Raw genomic sequence first — 18,688 nt, 5'->3', positions numbered from 1 at the left:
ATTTACGAGATACTGTAGTCCAAAAACCGCCGTATTTGCCGTTTCTTGAAACTCCGATGCAAAACGACGGCATGCTGCTTTAATTTCAATCAAATTACCTTAAATCGCCGCGGCAACTTCGCCCCAGTCTAATTTCGCGGGGAAGCAAGCTGCCTGTCACCCACGACTTGGGCTCCTTGCTTGTTCTACGGCGGTACAAAGACAAATCGATCGTGAGGAGGATCAGGAGGATCAGAGGCGACGTGCTGCATGGCTTTTGGAGTTCTACCAGTCACGAGTGGGTTGTTCTTATCGGCGGACCAAGCAAACGGTTTGTCCTATTTCTTCCGCCTCATTGGCTGGCAGCACGAGTTGAGTGTGTGTCTCAGAGAGAAGGATTCCGAATTTTGGTCCATGAGACGACGGATCTGAACGTCTTTGGCGACTCAGTTACGAGCTGAAGGGTAAAAAAGGGGGGTTTCATTTAACCGAGCTTTTCGTCGCCCACGCCCTTTGCCCATATCACGCGTGCAATCCAAGGTAAAGTTTCTACAGCCCTTGGCTTGCTTCAGACTGCTCACACTTGTGACAGTCACGAGTACCAACCACCAACTGCTGAAAAGTGATAAACAGCGATAGAATACGGTAATTAATCGGCTATCAACAACGACATGACCAATTCGCAGCCTCGAACCAATCGTTCGCAGCTTCAGTTGCCGGTCATAAGCTGCCAATACTGTTTTCGCATTATACTTGGTCGTGGCGGTTTTCCCGCCGCGTGCCTCATCGACTCTTGTGCCTGAAGTCCTTCCAGAGCTCGGCTCAACTGTTGGCTCCTTGTCTATCTTACCCTCAGTTCCCGTTCTCGTGTTCCGCTCTTCTCTGCCGCCGTTGTGCCGCCGGTTCCGCTTTCGAAATTTCGAGCTGAGCTCGTATGCTGTGATAGGATTGCTTGCCAACTCAACAAGTTATGTACTGAGTCACATCACGATAACATTGATGCAATCAGAAGTGAGCTAGAGCCAATCAACCATTGCTACTCTCTGGTATCCGCTCTTGATTGCGTCTTTGATTTCTCCTTGTCGCTCCTATAAAGTCTTGGCCCGATTGCTCCAGCTTCTCGGGTTTTCTTTTCCCATCTAGTCTTCCCATTCCTTCCCTTTTTGTCGCTCCCCTTCCCAGCTCGTCCTCTGCCCACATCGTCATCGCCAGATATGGGGTTCAAGGAAGTATTCCGCCGCACCAAGAGCGTTGAGATCGAGAGGACACGCCACACCTCGAACAAGGAGGAGACTCATCAGTCTGACCTCCCTGGCCAGGGTGCACCTGGTCTCACCCCGGTCCCTGCCCTCTACGAGGCACCTCCTCAGAGCGGCATCACGCTCGAGGAGTACATGTTCTACGCACAGATCCAGCGTGAACAGGAAAAGCTCTACGGAGCTGCTGGCGTTGCTGTGGAAGCCAACGCTAATCATGGCGCTGGCTATCTTACGGATGCCAGCAACGAGAAAAAACCCTCTTCAGAAGATACCAGCCAGCATAGCACCGTTGTCCAGACGGGTGTTGACAAGCCCCATGTTAACAACACAGATGCCTCGACCTTCGACCAGCTTGAGGGTCTCTCGGAGATTGAAAAGGAGAGCCGCAATGCTCACCGCGCCATCAAGACTGCCACCTGGGTGGGCATCTTTTATCTAGTCACCACCGATATCCTGGGTCCTTACGGTGCGCCCTATGCAATGGCTCAGAACGGCTGGGTAACGGGTAACATCATGTACATTGTCATGGGCTTCTGCGCCTGGTGGTGTGGCATTCTGCTCTGGAAGCTCTTTTTGAATCTCGACTCGGCTCGTTACCCCGTCAAGACTTACGGTGATCTCGGCGAACGTCTGGTAGGCTACCCCATGCGATGGACGTTCAACGCACTCCAGACTTTGCAACTGATCGTCAACGTCGGTCTGCTCTGTCTCACTAACGGTCAGGCTCTCAGCCAAGTCATCAGCGGTGCTCCTGGTAATGCCACGCTCTGCTTTTCGGTCTGCGTCGTGATTTTTGCGCTGATCGGCATGGCGTTCGCTCAGGTGCAAACCTTCCGTGGCCTCGGCTTTGCGGCTACCACAGCGGTCTACCAGAACATTGCGATCGTCGTGATTTCCATGGCTGCCATCATCAAGTACGGCCCATACATCGCTGGCGCTCAAGCTTCGTACGGTTCCGACTACCCGTACAACAACCAGCCTGTTATGACTTCAGCATTTGTCTCTTACGATCTCACACAAAAGATCAACGGTATGATGAGTATGGTCTTCGCATTCGGCGGAGCTCTTATCTTTCCAGAGCTCATCTCCGAGATGCGCCGACCTATGGACTTTTGGAAAGGAATGATTAGTGCACAGGCACTGATCTGCACCGTCTACCTGGTGTATTCCAACGTTATCTATGCTTACCAGGGACAGTACGTTCTTGGACAGTCGTACAACGGTATTGCTAAGTATGCGTTCCAGACCGTGTGCAACATGCTAGCGATTCTGTCTGGAACGATCGCGGCGGCTCTGTATGGTAATGTCGGCCTGAAAGTGATCTATGTCAACACGGTACAGACCTTCTTGAAAGGGCCTGCGCTCAACTCTCCACGCGGAAGAGTCTTGTGGGCAGGTATCAGTATCGTCTACTGGGCACTTGCGTTTGTCATTGCATCGTCTATCCCTCAGGTGCAGACGGTATCGGGGCTGATTGCAGCGGTGGCGATCATGAACTTTTCCTACTCGTTCCCCTTCATGCTGGCGCTCATCTTCTACATCAAGCGCGACGCCATGCAGGGCGATCGATTGTACACACCCTCTCAGCCGGTGCAGAGGCAAGACAACTGGTCCCAGTGGTCGCGATGGCAACGAGGCCTGTTTGGTGGCCACTACGAACTTATCGGCGTTACAATCCCAGCCATTCTCGTCAAAGCCGTCCTTCTCCTCGTCACGCTCGGCTCGTTCACCCTATCCGGCCTCGGAATGTACGGCTCCGGCGAGTCCATCAAGTCCACATTTGCAGCGGGCGGTGCTGCAACCTCGTTCGGTTGCAGTGCCCCCGTGTAAGACATCCCCCCTCCATCTCTCACGCCTCGGCCTCGGCCTTCTTATGTACCGCTAGCTCGATTCGATCGTTTTTCACAATAGCATATCTTTTCTTGTCAGCTAGTAGCTATCCTCCGGCTCGTCATCTCTTTCATGTTGCATTGCAACTCTCCATGTGGGTCGGCGACGTTCGAGATGCGATGCTAGCCGGGTCAGTATCTGCCATGCCCGTTCTAGGAAACGCTCGCAAGCGGCAGCCGTGTTAAGGCGAGAGATTGGACGGTACGACTTTGGTAAGGTGACGGCTCTTGTACCGATTTTCGGATTGATGGTTTGTGTAGCCTCGTTTGATTCCGCTGCGAAGATCGGGTCGGCGATGAAGCTATGATGAGGGCAAAGAGTTGGCTCCTGGAAGCTGCGCAGGTATATCATTTTTAGAGCAGGCTCGGTCCGACCTGATGTGTTGCTGCTGCGTGGTCCAACGCCATCTGAGCGAGTGCAGTGCATGCTGACGTTCTATAGCTCTTACGCTGAGCCGTTCGAACAGGTCATCGATGTCAGCCGCGAGGCGCGGTGCCTGGACGACGCGAAAAACCGCCCATTTTACACATAGGACCAACCGCTGAATGGGCAGATTGACGTTGCCATCTGCGATACCGAGGACGATGCCGCTGTACCGGCACGCGCCGTTGGCTCGGTATGAAGCTCATTGAAACACATCGGCTTGCCCTTCCAACTGGCAGATAGATTTGACAAAGGATGGTTGCGACTTGGAACGCGGTGCGGACAGGAGCAACAGATGGCGAGGCCAAATTCGACGACTCACTTGCCTGGCGAATTGACCCCACGAGACACAGGAACCGAGGCGCCACTTACTAGAGTCGCGCCATCGACCCGGCTTCTTGATACCGTGGCGGACGAGGTGGCATAAACACCATGAAATGATTAGACTGACTGCAGTCGTGCAGATCACAGATGAGATGGGACTCATCCGACTTTGTCGCGGGTGCACTCACGCCGACGATTGCGAGAAGAGCGACATGGCGCGTTCTAGACAAGGAACAGCACGGCGGACTGCGACAGAGAAGACACAGAGCCGGGCAGTGGATAGGTCAACCACAGCTACCATATGTTTGCGCCACGCGCATTGACGATTGGAGCCAACATTGTCGCGCGTAAGACGCCAGATAACACAAGAGCGGCGACCGAGACAGATGGACTAGCATTCTGTTAGCGAAGCTCTCACTGGTACCTCCAGAACACCGCTGCCACCAGCGTGAAAAGCAGCCCCGACATCGCGCTGGTAATCAGCCGTGGTCACACCAACAACAGAGCCTGTAGACCGCGCAGCACAACGCTAACAAGCATGCACGTGCAACTTGAACATGATCCGAGTTTCTCAGTGATGCATAAGTCAGACGAAAGCAGATGTCCTTACCAATCGTAAAGGATACTATAGGCTCTCATGTGCACTGCTCGCTTGCTCCTGTACTTGCAGACCTGTTTTGCGCTCCTCGTCACCGTGCGAGGCGTGTTGTCCGCCGGCTGAGCATGACTCGTGACTGCTGTCTGACGTCCACAGCCATTTGTCCTAGGTATACCAAAGTAGCAATTCAAACTGATACTACGCGCTTTTTCAAGGTGGATCACGAATCGCATTCCCCAAGTCGCTCATCACCCACGACTTTCACTGATGGTGTGACGGTATCGTGTTCGCCGCACTTCGGCGCTATCATGTCCTTGTATGCTGACAGCACAACGTTCAGGTCAAGAGCAACGACTGACAAGGCTGACAAATCAACAGCCTATTCGTGATTGTCACGATCCTGTGCCTGAAAACCGCAACTGGCGCGGATGCCGCAACAAATGGGGTCATCCGTGACAGGACGCGGTATGGGCCGGACGCGTTAGACGCTCCACCCAGGTGATCCGGCGTAGCTCGGTTGCGTTTAGCGTGCAGCGCACCTCGCGAGCGTTCTCGACGACCGTTTCTGCTATAGGATGTCTAGTGATGGCTGAGGTTCCGTCTGCAGTGTAGGTGCTACAGTGTCAGTGTAGGTTCTGACGTTCGATCACGCTGATCCACAGCCCTAAAGGCGCAAGCGTATATGGCAGCAATGTATAGATTGCTGCACTGGTCGAGCAGCTCATCCACAAGAAGAAAAGTGCTGTCTTACAAAGTGTGTGCTCTGCACCCACGGCCTGCGCGTGGCAAACCCCTGTGGTTCACTCCCCACCCGTGCCACCTTACAATGCTACCACGCCCGTAACACCTACGTCGTGGAGTCTCACCCAAGTCCGCGCACCTGTAGACAGCACCGATGGCGCGGCAAACTACACCAGCGCATCAAGTTGGCGAATCAACGTTTAGAATTCAGCATCGTTTCTGACATGGATAGCAAGCCTAGGCACTAGACGCAAACTAACCTCTAGATACCAATCAAGCGTTTTAACTCAGCATACTCTTCGTCACCAGTACTGTTGGCCAACCTCGTAAACCAACCGTCCTCCTTTGCTAGGAGCTCGCTCGGACTTCCTCGCTCCACCACCTTTCCGCTGTTCAGCACGATCACGGTATCGAACCCGATGATCGTCCTCAACCGATGCGCGATGGCGAGCACCGTCGTGTTGTGTTCGGCAAAGTGCGCATCCAGCAACGACTGGATTTTTGCGTCCGTAGTGTAGTCGATCGACGAGGTGGATTCGTCCAGAACAACGATGCTGGACGAAGCGCAAGAGGAGAGCAGGATACGCGAGAGCGAAAGCAGCTGCTTCTGACCTGACGAGAGGTTGCTTCCGCTTTCCTCGATGCGCGATTCGAGTGATGCAAGCGTTCCCGAATCGTCGCTTTCTTCTCCAGACGGAGACGGTGCGTTGGAGCAAAGGAGGGCGGACGAGCTGGTGCTGCCACCTCCACCGGTGGTGCCGGCTGAACGCGAGGAGCTCTCAAACGTTCCATACCCACTCGTCACCTTGTCCTTGAGTAAGCCGACGCGAACCAGCACTCTGGTGATGTCTTCATCGGCGTAGCTTCCAAGAGGGTCGACTGCGCTTCTAAGCGTTCCGGACAAAATCAACGGATCCTGCGGCACGATCTTCATCCTGCTCCTCAACGTCTTCAGCCCGATCCTTCCAATGTCGATTCCATCAATCTCGATCTGCCCGCTTCGATATTCGAAGAACCGGAAGAGCGCTGATACAAGTGTCGATTTACCGCTTCCGGTGGCACCCACAATACCAACCCGCTCGCCGGCACGGATGGAAAGCGTGATTCCATCCAGCACATCAGGCAGGTTCTTGGCATACGCCAAGTGCAAATCTCGAATCTCGATTGCACCCTTCTCCGGCCAAGTTGGCGGGACCGGTAGTTCCTCGACGTAAGCAGGAGCCGAATCGAGCGGCTCTGTCTCGATGCCAAAGTACTCCATCACCCTCTCAACGGCCACGAGACCCTGTTCGACATTCGACAGCGATCGCATGCCGTACGTCAACATTGACGTCAAGCTCTGTACAAAGCTGAGTGTAAATCCCGCTCTGGCTGCCGTGAAACCCGGTGTGAGCGTCACCACAAGCACCGTCGAGATGACCACAACGGAACTGACCAAGCTAAGCAGCAGCGATTGCCACTGTCGGACGGTTCCCTGCCAAAAGTAAAAGGTCATGTTTTCATCCAGCCTCTCCATTAGCGTGGCAAAGTATGCCGCGGAAGAGCCAAAAGCTCGGACGGTGACAACGCCGGTGATGAGGTCGGTGAAGCAGGTGATGCGTTTCGAGGCCGAGTTCGAGTCGAGTCGCTTGAGGTCACGAGCGGCGAGCGTAAAGGTGGCGACGAGAACGTAAAACATGGGCAGCATGAAGAGCAGGATGACAACGACGATGGGGCCACCGCCGAGCCAGGTGGCTACAAGCGCGGCGAGCGCCATGAGCAAGGCTTTAACTGCCTCGGTGAGCTCTTCGGCAATGCTCGAGTCAATCGCTTCCATGTCTCTTCCGAAACGGTTCAGGAGACGTCCTGAGGGTGTCGAGTCGTGGAAGCGCAGCGGTGCACGCAGAACAGTTCGAAGAAGCTGTTTGAACAGGCGGCTTCCGGCCAGAAGCGAAGCGATGCAAACCAGAGCATAGCCAAAGGTCATGGCAATCACCTGCACCACCTGGATCGCCACCCAACGAACAAGCCACCATTCGGTTGAGTGCTCCTGAGTCGTCGATGACTGCGCCCAAAGACGGAGCCACCAATTTGCGCCCAAGTCGGTAAACGCATTGCCAGCAAACGAGCCAAGCAGCGCGAGCCAAAGCAGGATGCCACCGCCAGCACGGATGTACCCGCTGTAGACGGCGAACGAGACACGGCCCTCTGCTCGCGCTTCTTCGGTTACATGCTTGTGTGCCTCTGGAGCCTGTTCCTCCTCTGCCTGCACATCATGCAAGCCCGAAATGTGGCTGAAGGCGGAGCTCGAAGGCTGTCTGCGTACCTCGCCCATGCCGATCGTCTTCTGAGAGATGGCGGAGGCGTTCACGTGCTTGTCTCGAACGGCATCAAGCAGCACGCTTACCTCGGTAGCTGCACCATCCTCTTCCGCGTCGCTGTTGTTCGCCGAGTTAGCAGCAGTGCTACTGTTCGAACCAAAATTGGGCGTCTCGTGCCCTTCTTCCTCCTTGCTCTCCGCATCCTCGTTCTCCAGTCCCTGATAGAATGCACTGGCGGTGAACTGCTCTGCACTGCCAAAGAATGCCTGCCTTCCCTCCTGCAATACCAAGACTTTACTGCATCTGGGAGCCATCAACCTGACGTGGTGCGTCACCAAAATGGTCGTCCTCCCTCCCAGCAATCCATCGTTGCCACCATCGAACAATTTCTCGCAAATGTGTTTCGTCGTATGTGAGTCCAGCGCGGACAAGCAGTCGTCAATCAATATAGTACCCGCGTGAGAGTAAACCGCTCTCGCCAACGAGATGCGCGCCTTTTGACCTCCAGAGAGGTTTGTTCCGCCTTCGCCGATCTCCGTGCGGTCACCATCCTTGAAGATTTTGAGGTCGGGTTTGAGACCGCATGCAAAGATGACGGCGCGGTAACGGCGTGCGTTGTATTCGAGGCCAAAGAGAATGTTCTCTCGGACGGTGGCATTGAACAGGAAGGGACGTTGTGGAGCATAGGCGGAGAGCGAGAGGTCAATCCACCACTGTCGGTGATTGGCAAAGGACTGAGAGGCGGAGCGGGCAGCATACAGGGTGGTAGCAGGGTGCGAGCGTGGGCAATGGATCGAGCCGGAAAGCAGCTGAGCTTCGCCGAGAAGCGAGAGGAGAAGCAACGTCTTGCCCGACCCAATTTTGCCACAGACGAGGTTGGTCTGGCCTACTTCGAAAGATGCGTCCGGGATTGAGAGTGTAAACGTCGATGATGCAGCTGAAGCGGATGATGAAGACTGGGAGGAGGGCGCGACATCAGCATCTGAGGGCCAGGTCATCTCGGCGTGCCTCAAATCGACTCTTCCGACGCCCGTAGAAGCACGCACAGCAACATCCCTAGCACCATCCATCGTCTGTGGGCTATATTCTTGATCGGGAATGTAGACTTCGCCCGTTTCCATATACACGGCGATACGCTTCATCGAGACCCATCCCTGGATGACCGTCAAAAAGTTGCTTGGCAGATAGCTGACAGCCCAGCGCAACTCTGTCAGCACTGCGACGGCAGGGAAAGCCACCGAGGCGGTCAACGTGTTTCCCTCGACCATTGTGTACCATCCGAATGCAACGACGATCGTCAGCATAGGAACGAGGGCGAAGAAGCCGCCAAAGAACGTGAACACTGCCCAGCTCTGCGCCTGACACTTGAGTTCAGCCCTGCGCTCGAGCATGATCTTGGCGCCGATCTCGTCCTCCCAGGCTTCGTACTTGATCATCCGAATAGCGCGGATCGCCTCAGAGAGGAGCATGACGCGTCGGTCGCGTGTCTTTTGCAACCGCTCATCGATTCGTGCAGTAACCTTGCCAAGGACGAATGCGATAGGCTGCATGAGTGCGGCTACAGCAAGGCCGATAAGAGCACCATTGCCCAGCAGGTAGTAGGCAGAGTATCCGCCAACAAGAACTTCGAGAGGACCCATGATGCCAAAGACGTACATGTCGATGCGCGAAAAGATGCGTGTCACGTCTGTGGTAACGAGGTTAATCACTTGGGAAGGAGAAGAGATGGATCCGCCGCCTTCACTGTTGTCGGTGTCCTCAGTTGCAGACTTGTTCTCAGCTGCTTGGTCTTGCTTTGGGTCGGCTTGTTGTTCTTTGGCGGAAGCTTCCTTCTGACGCAACCTCTTCCAGGCTAGCAAGGTGGTGAGTTGCGTCTGCATTTTCGTTTTGAGGTGGACGGTGAGTGGACGGAAATAGAAATAAACGAGGAAGTTTTCCAAGAAGAGGATGAGGTAGAAGGAAGCCGAGTAGATGAGCGTCGACCTTGCCCTCTTGGCCACCGTGTCTACAACATCGCCGTTGGCCCGCCTAAGAGAGGCTTCGTATCCCTCCAGGCCATCCAAGAGCAGCTTGAGACCCAACTTGGGCGCATAGAAACTAAAGGTGACAATCACCAGCATCACAGCCGTTTCGATCATTTGTGCAACATTGCACCTGACCAACGCTTTGAGCAGAGCCCGACCCTTGATACTTTCCGTGCGATTTGGACCATGGGGGACTTTGGCGATTGAAGCAGCGAGCGAGCGTCGATACTCGCAGATCACGCTCTCTGCAACCACCGCGGAGCGGTAGGTATAGTCTAGGGCAGGGATATCGTCTTGATCGATCCTACCCTGCTGGTACGCCTTTCGCACAACAGGTAACGCTAGGAAACCCCAGAGGTGCTGAGCTACCGAGCCGCCGCCGAGGGCGTTGCGAGTGATGGCTCTTTCGGAAAAACTCTGGGTGGCCTTGACAAGAATCAGGGGACCGGTGGGTGAAAGGAAGGCGAGGAGGAAGATGGCAAAGCTGCAGCCAATGTTGATGCTGTGCAGGATGAAATTGGAGTCACCACCGAGACCTGGCAAGAAGAGCATGAACTCGATCAAGAAAACGAGCAGCTGAGCGACGAGATACAGCGTAGTGAGAATCCAGATCAAGAGTAGCCGAGTCGACTCTGCCAAATTGAAGTGAAGCATTGCTAGCACCACCGTCAGCGTCCGCAACGCTGCACAGGAGGAAATAAAGTAGACGATCGTTTGTAGCGGATGTTCTGCGCCTTGATCGGCGAACACGCGAGTCACAATGGATGACATGTCGATGGCCAAGCCTACGACGGCCAGCACGGCGATGAAAATGTGGATTACCAAGCGTCGAGCTTCGTACGAAGCAGCATCGACCGGGGTGCCAAGCGCCTTTCGCAGCTCATAAGGATAGTCGTCCACCTCGTGTTTTACCGGAGCCTCCGTTTCTCGGCTGGACGAAGGAGGCGATTCAGTATCACTATTGCTGAAACGGGCGTATCCCACAGGGCTAGGTGGATATGACGAGGCCGAGGCGGGTAAAAAGAGAAGGAAGAGAAGAATAACGAGAATGGCGGATGCCAGTGCTGCAGCTGATATTGTATACTGATCCCAAAGCGGCACCCGTATGCTGGGAGACATGGCAGCAGCAGTAGCAGTAGAAGCCAACTGGACCGTCATGCCACGATGCAGCTCGAGCCAGGGTGGTATTGAAGGAATCATGCTTAAGCAAAAGTTGGCCAAGTCAGCGTAGGAAGTACGCTGGGAGCGTATAATAGCGTGAAAGTTCTGGAGGCTTGATGCAGATGGGAAATCTATCTAGTACCGATTCTGAGGACTAAGGAAGGGTATCCTCGTGTTTTTTTAGCACTGCGTTAGGTCAATGCGAGTTCCTTCGAGCGCTGATGGCGAACGAACTTCTGATTCGGCTTCGATGACGAGATTATCGTTGAAAAATGTGCCCTTTTGCACGGAGATGAGAGAGCTGGAATAGAGAGACACAAGACGAGATGAGAGCTTGCTATATCTCGACCGAGTGCTGTATATGAGGTCACACCTTGTCCTACCGACGAGAAGAAATGGTCGAGAAGATAGAAGAACGGAAATAGAAGAACGGAAATAGAAGAACAGAAGGCTTGGGTTGAGAAGGCGAGCTCCAACCCCTTATAAAGCTCTTGCTATCCTGGGCAGCAGAACCATTACAACCGAAGCTCTCATGTACAACTCGGCATCGCCAATTATTAATACCAACTCCCAGACACACAAAGCCGAAAACCATAGAGCAACACCGATTTAGCCGAAACGAACCTGCAGTTTGTGAGTGCGTCGTGAGTCGTCAGGGCTGGTTCACATTCACGATTGCTTTCAAGTGAGCTCGTGCCGACGGCTCAGGCTGAGTGCACTCACGACTCAGAAGTTTGGTGATTTGCACCTGTCAAAAAAAAACAAAAAAAAAAAGTTGAACAAAGTCATGAATCACGAATGCGTCACAGCGTCACGCGTAAGATTCACGAATCGTGACTGACAATTTGTGAATTGGTTACCAATTCATGAACGAAAAATTTAATCTGCGAGATAACGCAGCGGAACAAGCTGCTCCGTGCCTGACTCGTCAACACCCTGTCGAACTCAGCTCCGCGGTTAACTCACGACTCTTCGTCTTGCGCGTGGGTCGAGTCAGACACTCGTGACTGAAATACGGACCCTATGCATGGCGGTGAGTGGTGTTAGAAACGTGCTAAGTTAAGTTACAATCAATCACGAATTAACACGCACCGTCTGAGCAATCAAGAGTGCCCGCCAGAGTAACAGATGACGAATGGCAAGGTGACATCCACAGATGACGGCGCACTGATCACATACACAGAGCAGCGACATGACTTGGTCAGTACAAATCGGATCTTGGCGCAAAGCGTGCCAAACGCGCGAAACGCTGGATGAGATAACCACAAAGCCTCTTGTCGAGTGGTATGGCCGACTTTCCCTCTGGCTACTGCTCGATCGAGAGGTTTGGAGAGGCCGTAAGCCAGATCCTCAGTTGCGCGACTTGTCACTTGGGGCTCATTCCGGTTGAGCAGCGCCTGACTCGAACCGAGGTATGACTCGAGAGAAGGTACGCAGCGCGATTGCCGAGATCTTGTCACTACTCGGCCTCATCGTCTCAAGAGCAACATTGCTCTGTGCCCGCGGAGCTGCCCTCGAGTGGCACTATGTGGGCGAAACCTGAAGCCATACCATTCGTGAACGTCATGATTCAAGCTTTCTCAAATCAGTCCAGTCTTGACCTCCTAGCTGACTCACGATATACACAGTTCTGTGAAAACGTTTCAATTGCAGGCAAGAAAAGTCGTGAGGTCCTCCAGCTCGAAGGAGTCTCTTTGCCGGCCAAAGAAAAGCGGGGGTGCCTGCGCAGCAGATAGCGGTCGCCGCAGGTGGCGCCGCGAGGTCTCCGCCAAGGTCAGAAGACAGGATCACGCCAAGACTCAGTCTACAGATCGAAATGAAGTCTTCAAGGCCGTACCACACGGTGTTGAAGTGTCCGAATGCTATTTCACGGTGTAAGACAAATGGTTTACCTTTGCATCATGTATGACAATTGGTGGGAGAAGAAAGAAAAGGGGATGATTGATGAAGCAGAGGGGAGAAATGATTAAAACAGAAACAGAATGTATGCACGATCAGAGATGGACGGCTATACTTGCCCGAGACCAAGATGAGACAAAAAGGGGACGGAGAATGGGACAAAGACGGGGCTATACGGTATCATATTGCTCTGCGTTGGTTCATAAGGGACGACACGGTCATGACTCACGTCGGGAGCTGGGAAGGACCTTTACGGGTCATACATGGGACTGAAGCTACAAGTATACGACGTTGGGTGGCGGAGCGATCCACGTAGCGTCGGAATTTGGATTCTGCTTGCCTGTACTGAAAATCACTTCGGTCTCAGCTTGCTTGAAAGGGTCGTGAATGGATTGGCTGGCAGCATTGGACGTTGGCTCGAAATGCTGTGACAGCTTTGCACCCTTCGTCGAGGTAGCAGGATGTACAACTCACGACTGTGACAGCGTCACCATTTCATCGATGCGACTTTGTCGCTTCATCTTCCCTTCCCATTTTCATTCACGATGCATTTTCTGGCAAAGCAAGTAACCTGCGGCGATCTCCCTGCAGGGTCTGAAGTAGGGTCCATTCACGGCCACAGCAGCACCTTGGTTGTTTTCGAAAATGGCTCTGACGAGTCGCTGTACCTGTTTGGCCAATTTGGTGTTTAATTTCCGCGCCTCTTTTTGCAAACAATCGTGAATGTAGGTGCGCGTGGCGACGCTCGAGAGCTCCCGGCCTGGTGCTCTAAACGAGTGGTCGACAGTCGGCTGAGAGCAGATAGCAAAGACAAAGGGAAGTTTCACAGAGATGGTCAAGCTTGCGGCTTCGCTTCTGCGTCTAAAGCACAGGTTCGCGCGTTTGATCGGGTGACTTGAACATGTGGGGATAATCACGAGTCACTTAGTTCTGCAAGGGCAAACTCACAGAGGCGTCTAATTCACTTGTCTACTGAAACAACATCATGAGTTCTTCACACGACAGCCGCGTAGAATCTTGCCGCATGGTTCTTTGCAGACTCTGCTCCCCAGCATGTTGGGTCAAGTCTAATAGTGCGACTTCGATCCGGAAGCCTTTGTCCGTGCGCAGGCTAACCTTGTACTTGAGCGTGGGCGATCGATGCCCGACTAAGTCTGCCCGGACACCGACAGCAAAAAATACAGTTACAGTCGAGTGACCTTTCCATGCACCGAAGCTCGTATTGCTGCCCCACCCGTCTTGAATCGACGACGAAATGCATTGCACAGAATCTCTCAGCTGTCCTTCGAGTTAAGTCAGGTGCAATGTCGTCCACGCCAGACATGCCAATGGCGTGGAGCACTCAGAGTCAAGCTGCTGGTGCCCAGCAGCGACGAGCAAAGGACCGTTACCCATCGCGCTTTTCTGAGACGCGCTCCAGCCTTGGTCCTACATGCACAGAGAGGCGCAAAGGAGGGAGTGCGAAGGAGGGCAACATCAAAACCGAGTGTGTATAAGTAGCACCACTCAGCAATGGTACCCTATCCCGCATCATCCACCAAACTGCATTCATCCGCTTTAACTACAGTCTCACCAGTTGCCACACACACACGCGCGCTCCTCAAATCCTGCACATCGCAGTTCACTTCTATCCGGCAATCGCCATGTACAATCTCTTTTCCCTTTTTGCGCTTTGCCTTGCTGTGGCAGCCACTGTGCATGCTAGCAGCCAATGCGACAGTGGATTAAGCAAAAGAGCACCTGAAAGCCCTAGAGTCGAGCATGAAGGCGCCTTTCCTGTTGCGGTCAAAACGCTGAACCTGGCTGCCTTCTTTGACTGCGTCAATGCGGCTGGCTATACGGCGGATCGGGTCAAGTACATCGTCCAGGCTCAAGCGCTGTTCGTCCTGGTGGACCTGGACGATATGCACGAGAAAGCAAGAAAGTCGTTCCAAGATTGCAATCACGTGCTCTCTGATGAGACCAATGTCTTGGACTACATCACTTTCCATGGAGACGTCAGCATGGGCGGACGTACAATTGCCTCGGCCTCGGAGGATGAGACTATCGTCAAGTCCAACATAGCTGAGGATCAGACCGACGATGCACTTACAGCTACGGTCGACCAGGTGCAAAGCCTTGAGCCGCTTGTTGCAAGGTACAGCCGCGACCTGAGGAAGCGAGTTGCCAACGACATTGAGATATCCTTCTATGGACGCGGTTCTCAAAACTCTTGTTTTGGACCTGCCAATGCATGTATCAATCAGTGCGGGGGCTCGGGGAGCGTGAAGACCAAGGCTTTGATCACCAACTTGCACTGGACTCGCTCCTGGTCGCACCACTTCTGCGTAGACAAAGGACGAGACGATTTTGGCACCGCGGTAGCAGTCAGCCGACGCAATAGGTGGTACTACATGTATGCGCCAACCGGCAAGTTCTTCTATTCCGGTGGAATGAGCAGGGACTACATGGGAGTAGGCTGGGGTGACGGTAGAGCGGGACTCGCCTGCGGATTTTGGCGCTGAAATCCGCGACATTCGTGATCCATCCTCGCATAGCATGCTGCGCCATATCTGACATATTCACGATTGGTCGTTTACGAGCCATCGTGATACACCACTACGTTCTGTGTCCTCGCGGACACGCCCACGCCACAGTCTAGCGCTGAAAAAAAAAAAAAAAAAAAAAAAAAAAAGCTCCTTTCCAGACTCTGACCATGTTCCATTTTGCTGCGATCTATGTCACCGCTTGCCTCCATGAATCAACACATTTGCCGTCAGCTCGTGACTGGATTCAGCGTGGTCAAGAGGCGTGGCTCTTTGAGATAGAAGATCGTTCTGAAGATCGATCCGTCTGCGCCGCCGACGCATTCTCAAAAGAAACGCCGGCGTGCCTTAGTCAGTGTCTGTCTGACTAGAACCGCATCGTCCTGACAGGCGCCGCCCGTCGCCGCGCTTCGTGCTATCACAAACACAATGCCGTTCGTGATTACTGTTCATGCGGAATTTGCACTGGCGGTGCTGGTGTTCTACATGGACTTGCGCCAGCCTGGCAGTTTTCCCGAGGCGATGAGTCCGTGTGCAGCGTTGCACTATTTTCAGCCAAGATCTTGGCGAGCTGCCCTTCGGCCCAACCCCATCCATCTCTCCGACTGCTGACGGCCGTGGTATCCGAAAACAATAGCACTAATGCTCCTCGCAGACCCGTCGTGCTTCCTCACAATCGACTTAAGAATCCGATGCTCAATTGTATTTCATCATCCTACGTCTCTGATCGTCCAAGACACATCGAGAGGCCGACCCGGTGATAATCAGCATCAAGGCAGCCATCAGTAAACATTCCGAAATCCTCGTGCTTGTCGAGCCTTCGGCAAGATGAAGCGTCTCAACAGAGGTTCGAGCTCCTGCTTCATCACTCGAAAGGACCAGCCGTCGTTCAGTGAGTCATGAACGAACATGGCCGCACACATACTGTATACCCACCAACCCTTCCACAAACACATGGACGAGCCACGCCATATGATCCGTCTCGGCATGACAACAACAGACACGATCGGCAACACAATTCGCCGAACGTCACGTCTTAAACTAGCAAATGCGGTGACATTGAACAAATGAGTGTGTGAACGCCTGCAGAGTTCGAGAGAGAGATAGTAAGACGCTGGAATGTTAGACTGGGGCAATGGTATCATACGAGGCCGACCCGACGCATATCGTTCAACAAGCGTCGCTCGGCCTGGTTCAACTGTGCATCTTGTGAGTCCAATCCATCTTCATCTTCCAGGTCGGCGATGCTGGTAGGGTGGTCAAACGAGGCGCCGGACCGGTCTGGCTGTCGTGAAGCTGAACGGCTGTTGCGACCAAGACGATGGCCTACGCCGGGAAACAGGATCCAGTCTTCACCTGATCCTTGCCCGCTTGCACCGTGCGGCGTACCAAAAATGGTGCGAAAACGATTGACAAAGCTGGTGGCGCCGGGCGTCGCGCCAGAGGAAGTCTCGGTGCTCGCGTCATTGTTGCTGTTGGTGGATGATTCTTGTTCTCGATGAGCAGCATCGACCAGCGACTTGCCCCAACGCCAAATACGCCAGTAGCTGAGCGTGCTCGAAAGCAAAAGGGTCCATCCAATCACCATAAGCACGTAAGCCAGCCACTCGGTTGATTGACTCATCGAGTCAGTGATGTTCTGGTCTCCCACATTGACCGGCTGGCCATCCGCTTGTGCAGCAAACAGGTCCGCGAGCGTTGCGCCATCCGCTGAGGATTGCGCGGCTTGAACAGTGCGCGAAATCCATCCACGCCTTCTCCTAGTACCTCCTGTGTCACCACCATCGGGATTCTCATCGAACCATCCACCACCACCGGCTCCAGGTGAGATAGCCACCCCACCTTCGCCGAAATCGCCCGAGCCGATGATCTTGCCTTCAGCAATCTCGGCAGCCCTTGTGCGCAGATAAAATCCGTATTGAATGAGCGTGACACCGAGTCCGGCTCGGCTGCCGCATCGGGCAGCGTGCGTTGTGTGAAGCAGGTAGGTGAGCAAGAAACCAACAAACTGGAACGTCATGGAGACCAGCAGGTTCCAAGCGAATCCGAAGAAATTACCAACCGCCAGGCCCTCAACGATGAGGTCCTCGATGGCACCCACGTGAGCACCTCCGGGCGTCCATCCGAGTCCATTGGCAAGTGGATGCACGCTGCCGCCGAGAATGGTGGTCTCCCAGTACTGAGGCACTGCATCGGCGGCAGCAATCTCGTAAGTAGGCGGTTGCATGTCATCTTCCAGATCGTCATCGTCGCCACGATCTTCAGCGCTTGCACCATGCTGGCCACGTCGACGACGCTCTGGCTTGGCGCTGAGATTGGCAAACACGCCGTCCTGGCCGATACCTCCACCGACGACGCGGGGTCGATGAACGCCTGCACGGCTACCATCTTGGGTGGAAAGAGAGGTGTAGCGAGCGCCAGGGATACCCATTCCTACAAAGCGTCCAAATCGGCCAAGAGCAAAGCGCATACGATCGCTTCTGGACAAGTGTTCGGATGGGTCGGTGCTCACGCCGCCACCACCACTCGAAGTAGGCAGGGAGCTGTAACCATTTCGATGAACGTTGCTGCTGCTGGCCGAGTGAAGCGAATCGTCTGCATCGTTTGCGCTTTGAAAGCTCATGTCGATTGTGCGATGGTCAGGGTTGGTAGCATCTGAAGTTGCCAAGGCGGCAGGATCGGCTCGTGGACTGGTGGCGTTCGACGAGGGTGGTGGACGCCTTGTAGCGGTGGGAAAGTATTCGGGTCGCTCGAAATCGTACGCCGGAGTGTTGCCGCAGCGAGCCAATTGCGAAGGTGGACGGAAAGTCGAGGGGGTTGGGGCAGCAGATGCATTCGAGGCAGCACGGTTGGCTCCCAGAGGGTCATTGACGGAAGCGTTGCTAGATTGAACATCCGGTTCAGGTAGCGCATCTCCTGCATCGAAGAACACATCGACGGACGAGGATGGAGCTGCTGATGTTGAGGAGCCAGCTTGGGCATGATCTGGCAGGGCTGGATCCGTCTCGGCGGGGCCATTGAAGGCAGCAAACAGTTCGTCCGACCTTTGGGAGTGAGACCGCGAAGGTGCGCCTGGGCGAGCCATGATGGCTGCAATGGCGTTTGTGTGGTACACGGGATCGATGATGGGCAAAGAGAGCTTAGATGTGGTTATTAGTTGGTGGCTAGAGTCAGGATGGACGACCAGGATGAACACGGAGATAGACAAAGGTGCAAGACGGTGGGTCGTCGCTCCAGATTCACGACTGAACGCCAAGTCGTGAGTGAGAGAGCTTGGGTTAAGTGAGGGCACTTTGAGGTTTGACTGCTCAGGTGGCCGCGGCATGATGCAATCTGGTCAGATTTCGAGTCGCAGTGTGCTATGCTGTTTTCGACTGAGCTTCAAATTTAGGCACGAGGCTGTTCTGCACCAGTCACAAGTTGACTGACCCTGAACCATCACGCATTAGATAGTGCAGTCCTGGCTTGGCACTAACTTACTAACTCCCGTGACTGTTTGGTTGCGGAATTCCACTCAGAGAGCCAGCAGCGGCATGTCACGGGTGTGCGTGGCGCTCGGCGATTC

At 54.1% G+C, this 18,688-nt stretch overlaps 5 protein-coding genes across 5 annotated transcripts; 3 read left to right on the top strand and 2 right to left on the bottom strand.

Annotated features, from left to right (window-relative positions):
* Positions 1-1,193: 1,193 nt before the first annotated feature.
* UMAG_03049 (uncharacterized protein) lies at positions 1,194-3,068 on the top strand (the record flags this gene model as incomplete). Its single annotated transcript, XM_011391119.1, has 1 exon — positions 1,194-3,068. One exon carries the CDS (start codon positions 1,194-1,196, stop codon positions 3,066-3,068), a length of 1,875 nt encoding a protein of 624 aa, XP_011389421.1.
* Positions 3,069-5,476: 2,408 nt separating this feature from the next.
* On the bottom strand, positions 5,477-10,738 carry UMAG_10365 (uncharacterized protein; the record flags this gene model as incomplete). The annotated part of the gene is made up of 1 exon (XM_011391205.1): positions 5,477-10,738. One exon carries the CDS (start codon positions 10,736-10,738, stop codon positions 5,477-5,479), a length of 5,262 nt encoding a protein of 1,753 aa, XP_011389507.1.
* Positions 10,739-11,985: 1,247 nt separating this feature from the next.
* UMAG_03047 (uncharacterized protein) lies at positions 11,986-12,577 on the top strand (the record flags this gene model as incomplete). The annotated part of the gene is made up of 2 exons (XM_011391118.1): positions 11,986-12,111; positions 12,353-12,577. The coding sequence occupies 2 exons, from the start codon at positions 11,986-11,988 to the stop codon at positions 12,575-12,577; spliced, it is 351 nt and encodes a 116-aa protein (XP_011389420.1).
* A 1,664-nt stretch (positions 12,578-14,241) lies between these two features.
* Positions 14,242-15,102, top strand: UMAG_03046 (uncharacterized protein; the record flags this gene model as incomplete). The annotated part of the gene is made up of 1 exon (XM_011391117.1): positions 14,242-15,102. The coding sequence occupies one exon, from the start codon at positions 14,242-14,244 to the stop codon at positions 15,100-15,102; it is 861 nt and encodes a 286-aa protein (XP_011389419.1).
* Positions 15,103-16,264: 1,162 nt separating this feature from the next.
* Positions 16,265-18,208, bottom strand: UMAG_03045 (uncharacterized protein; the record flags this gene model as incomplete). The annotated part of the gene is made up of 1 exon (XM_011391116.1): positions 16,265-18,208. One exon carries the CDS (start codon positions 18,206-18,208, stop codon positions 16,265-16,267), a length of 1,944 nt encoding a protein of 647 aa, XP_011389418.1.
* Between the last annotated feature and the right edge of the window lie 480 nt (positions 18,209-18,688).

The sequence above is a fragment of the Mycosarcoma maydis genome, chromosome 7 (genome assembly GCF_000328475.2).
Source record: "Mycosarcoma maydis chromosome 7, whole genome shotgun sequence".
In the NCBI taxonomy this organism is placed as follows: Eukaryota; Fungi; Basidiomycota; class Ustilaginomycetes; order Ustilaginales; genus Mycosarcoma; species Mycosarcoma maydis.
The sequence above is the reverse complement of the archived record's forward strand: the minus strand, read 5'-3'. Positions and strand labels throughout refer to the sequence as shown.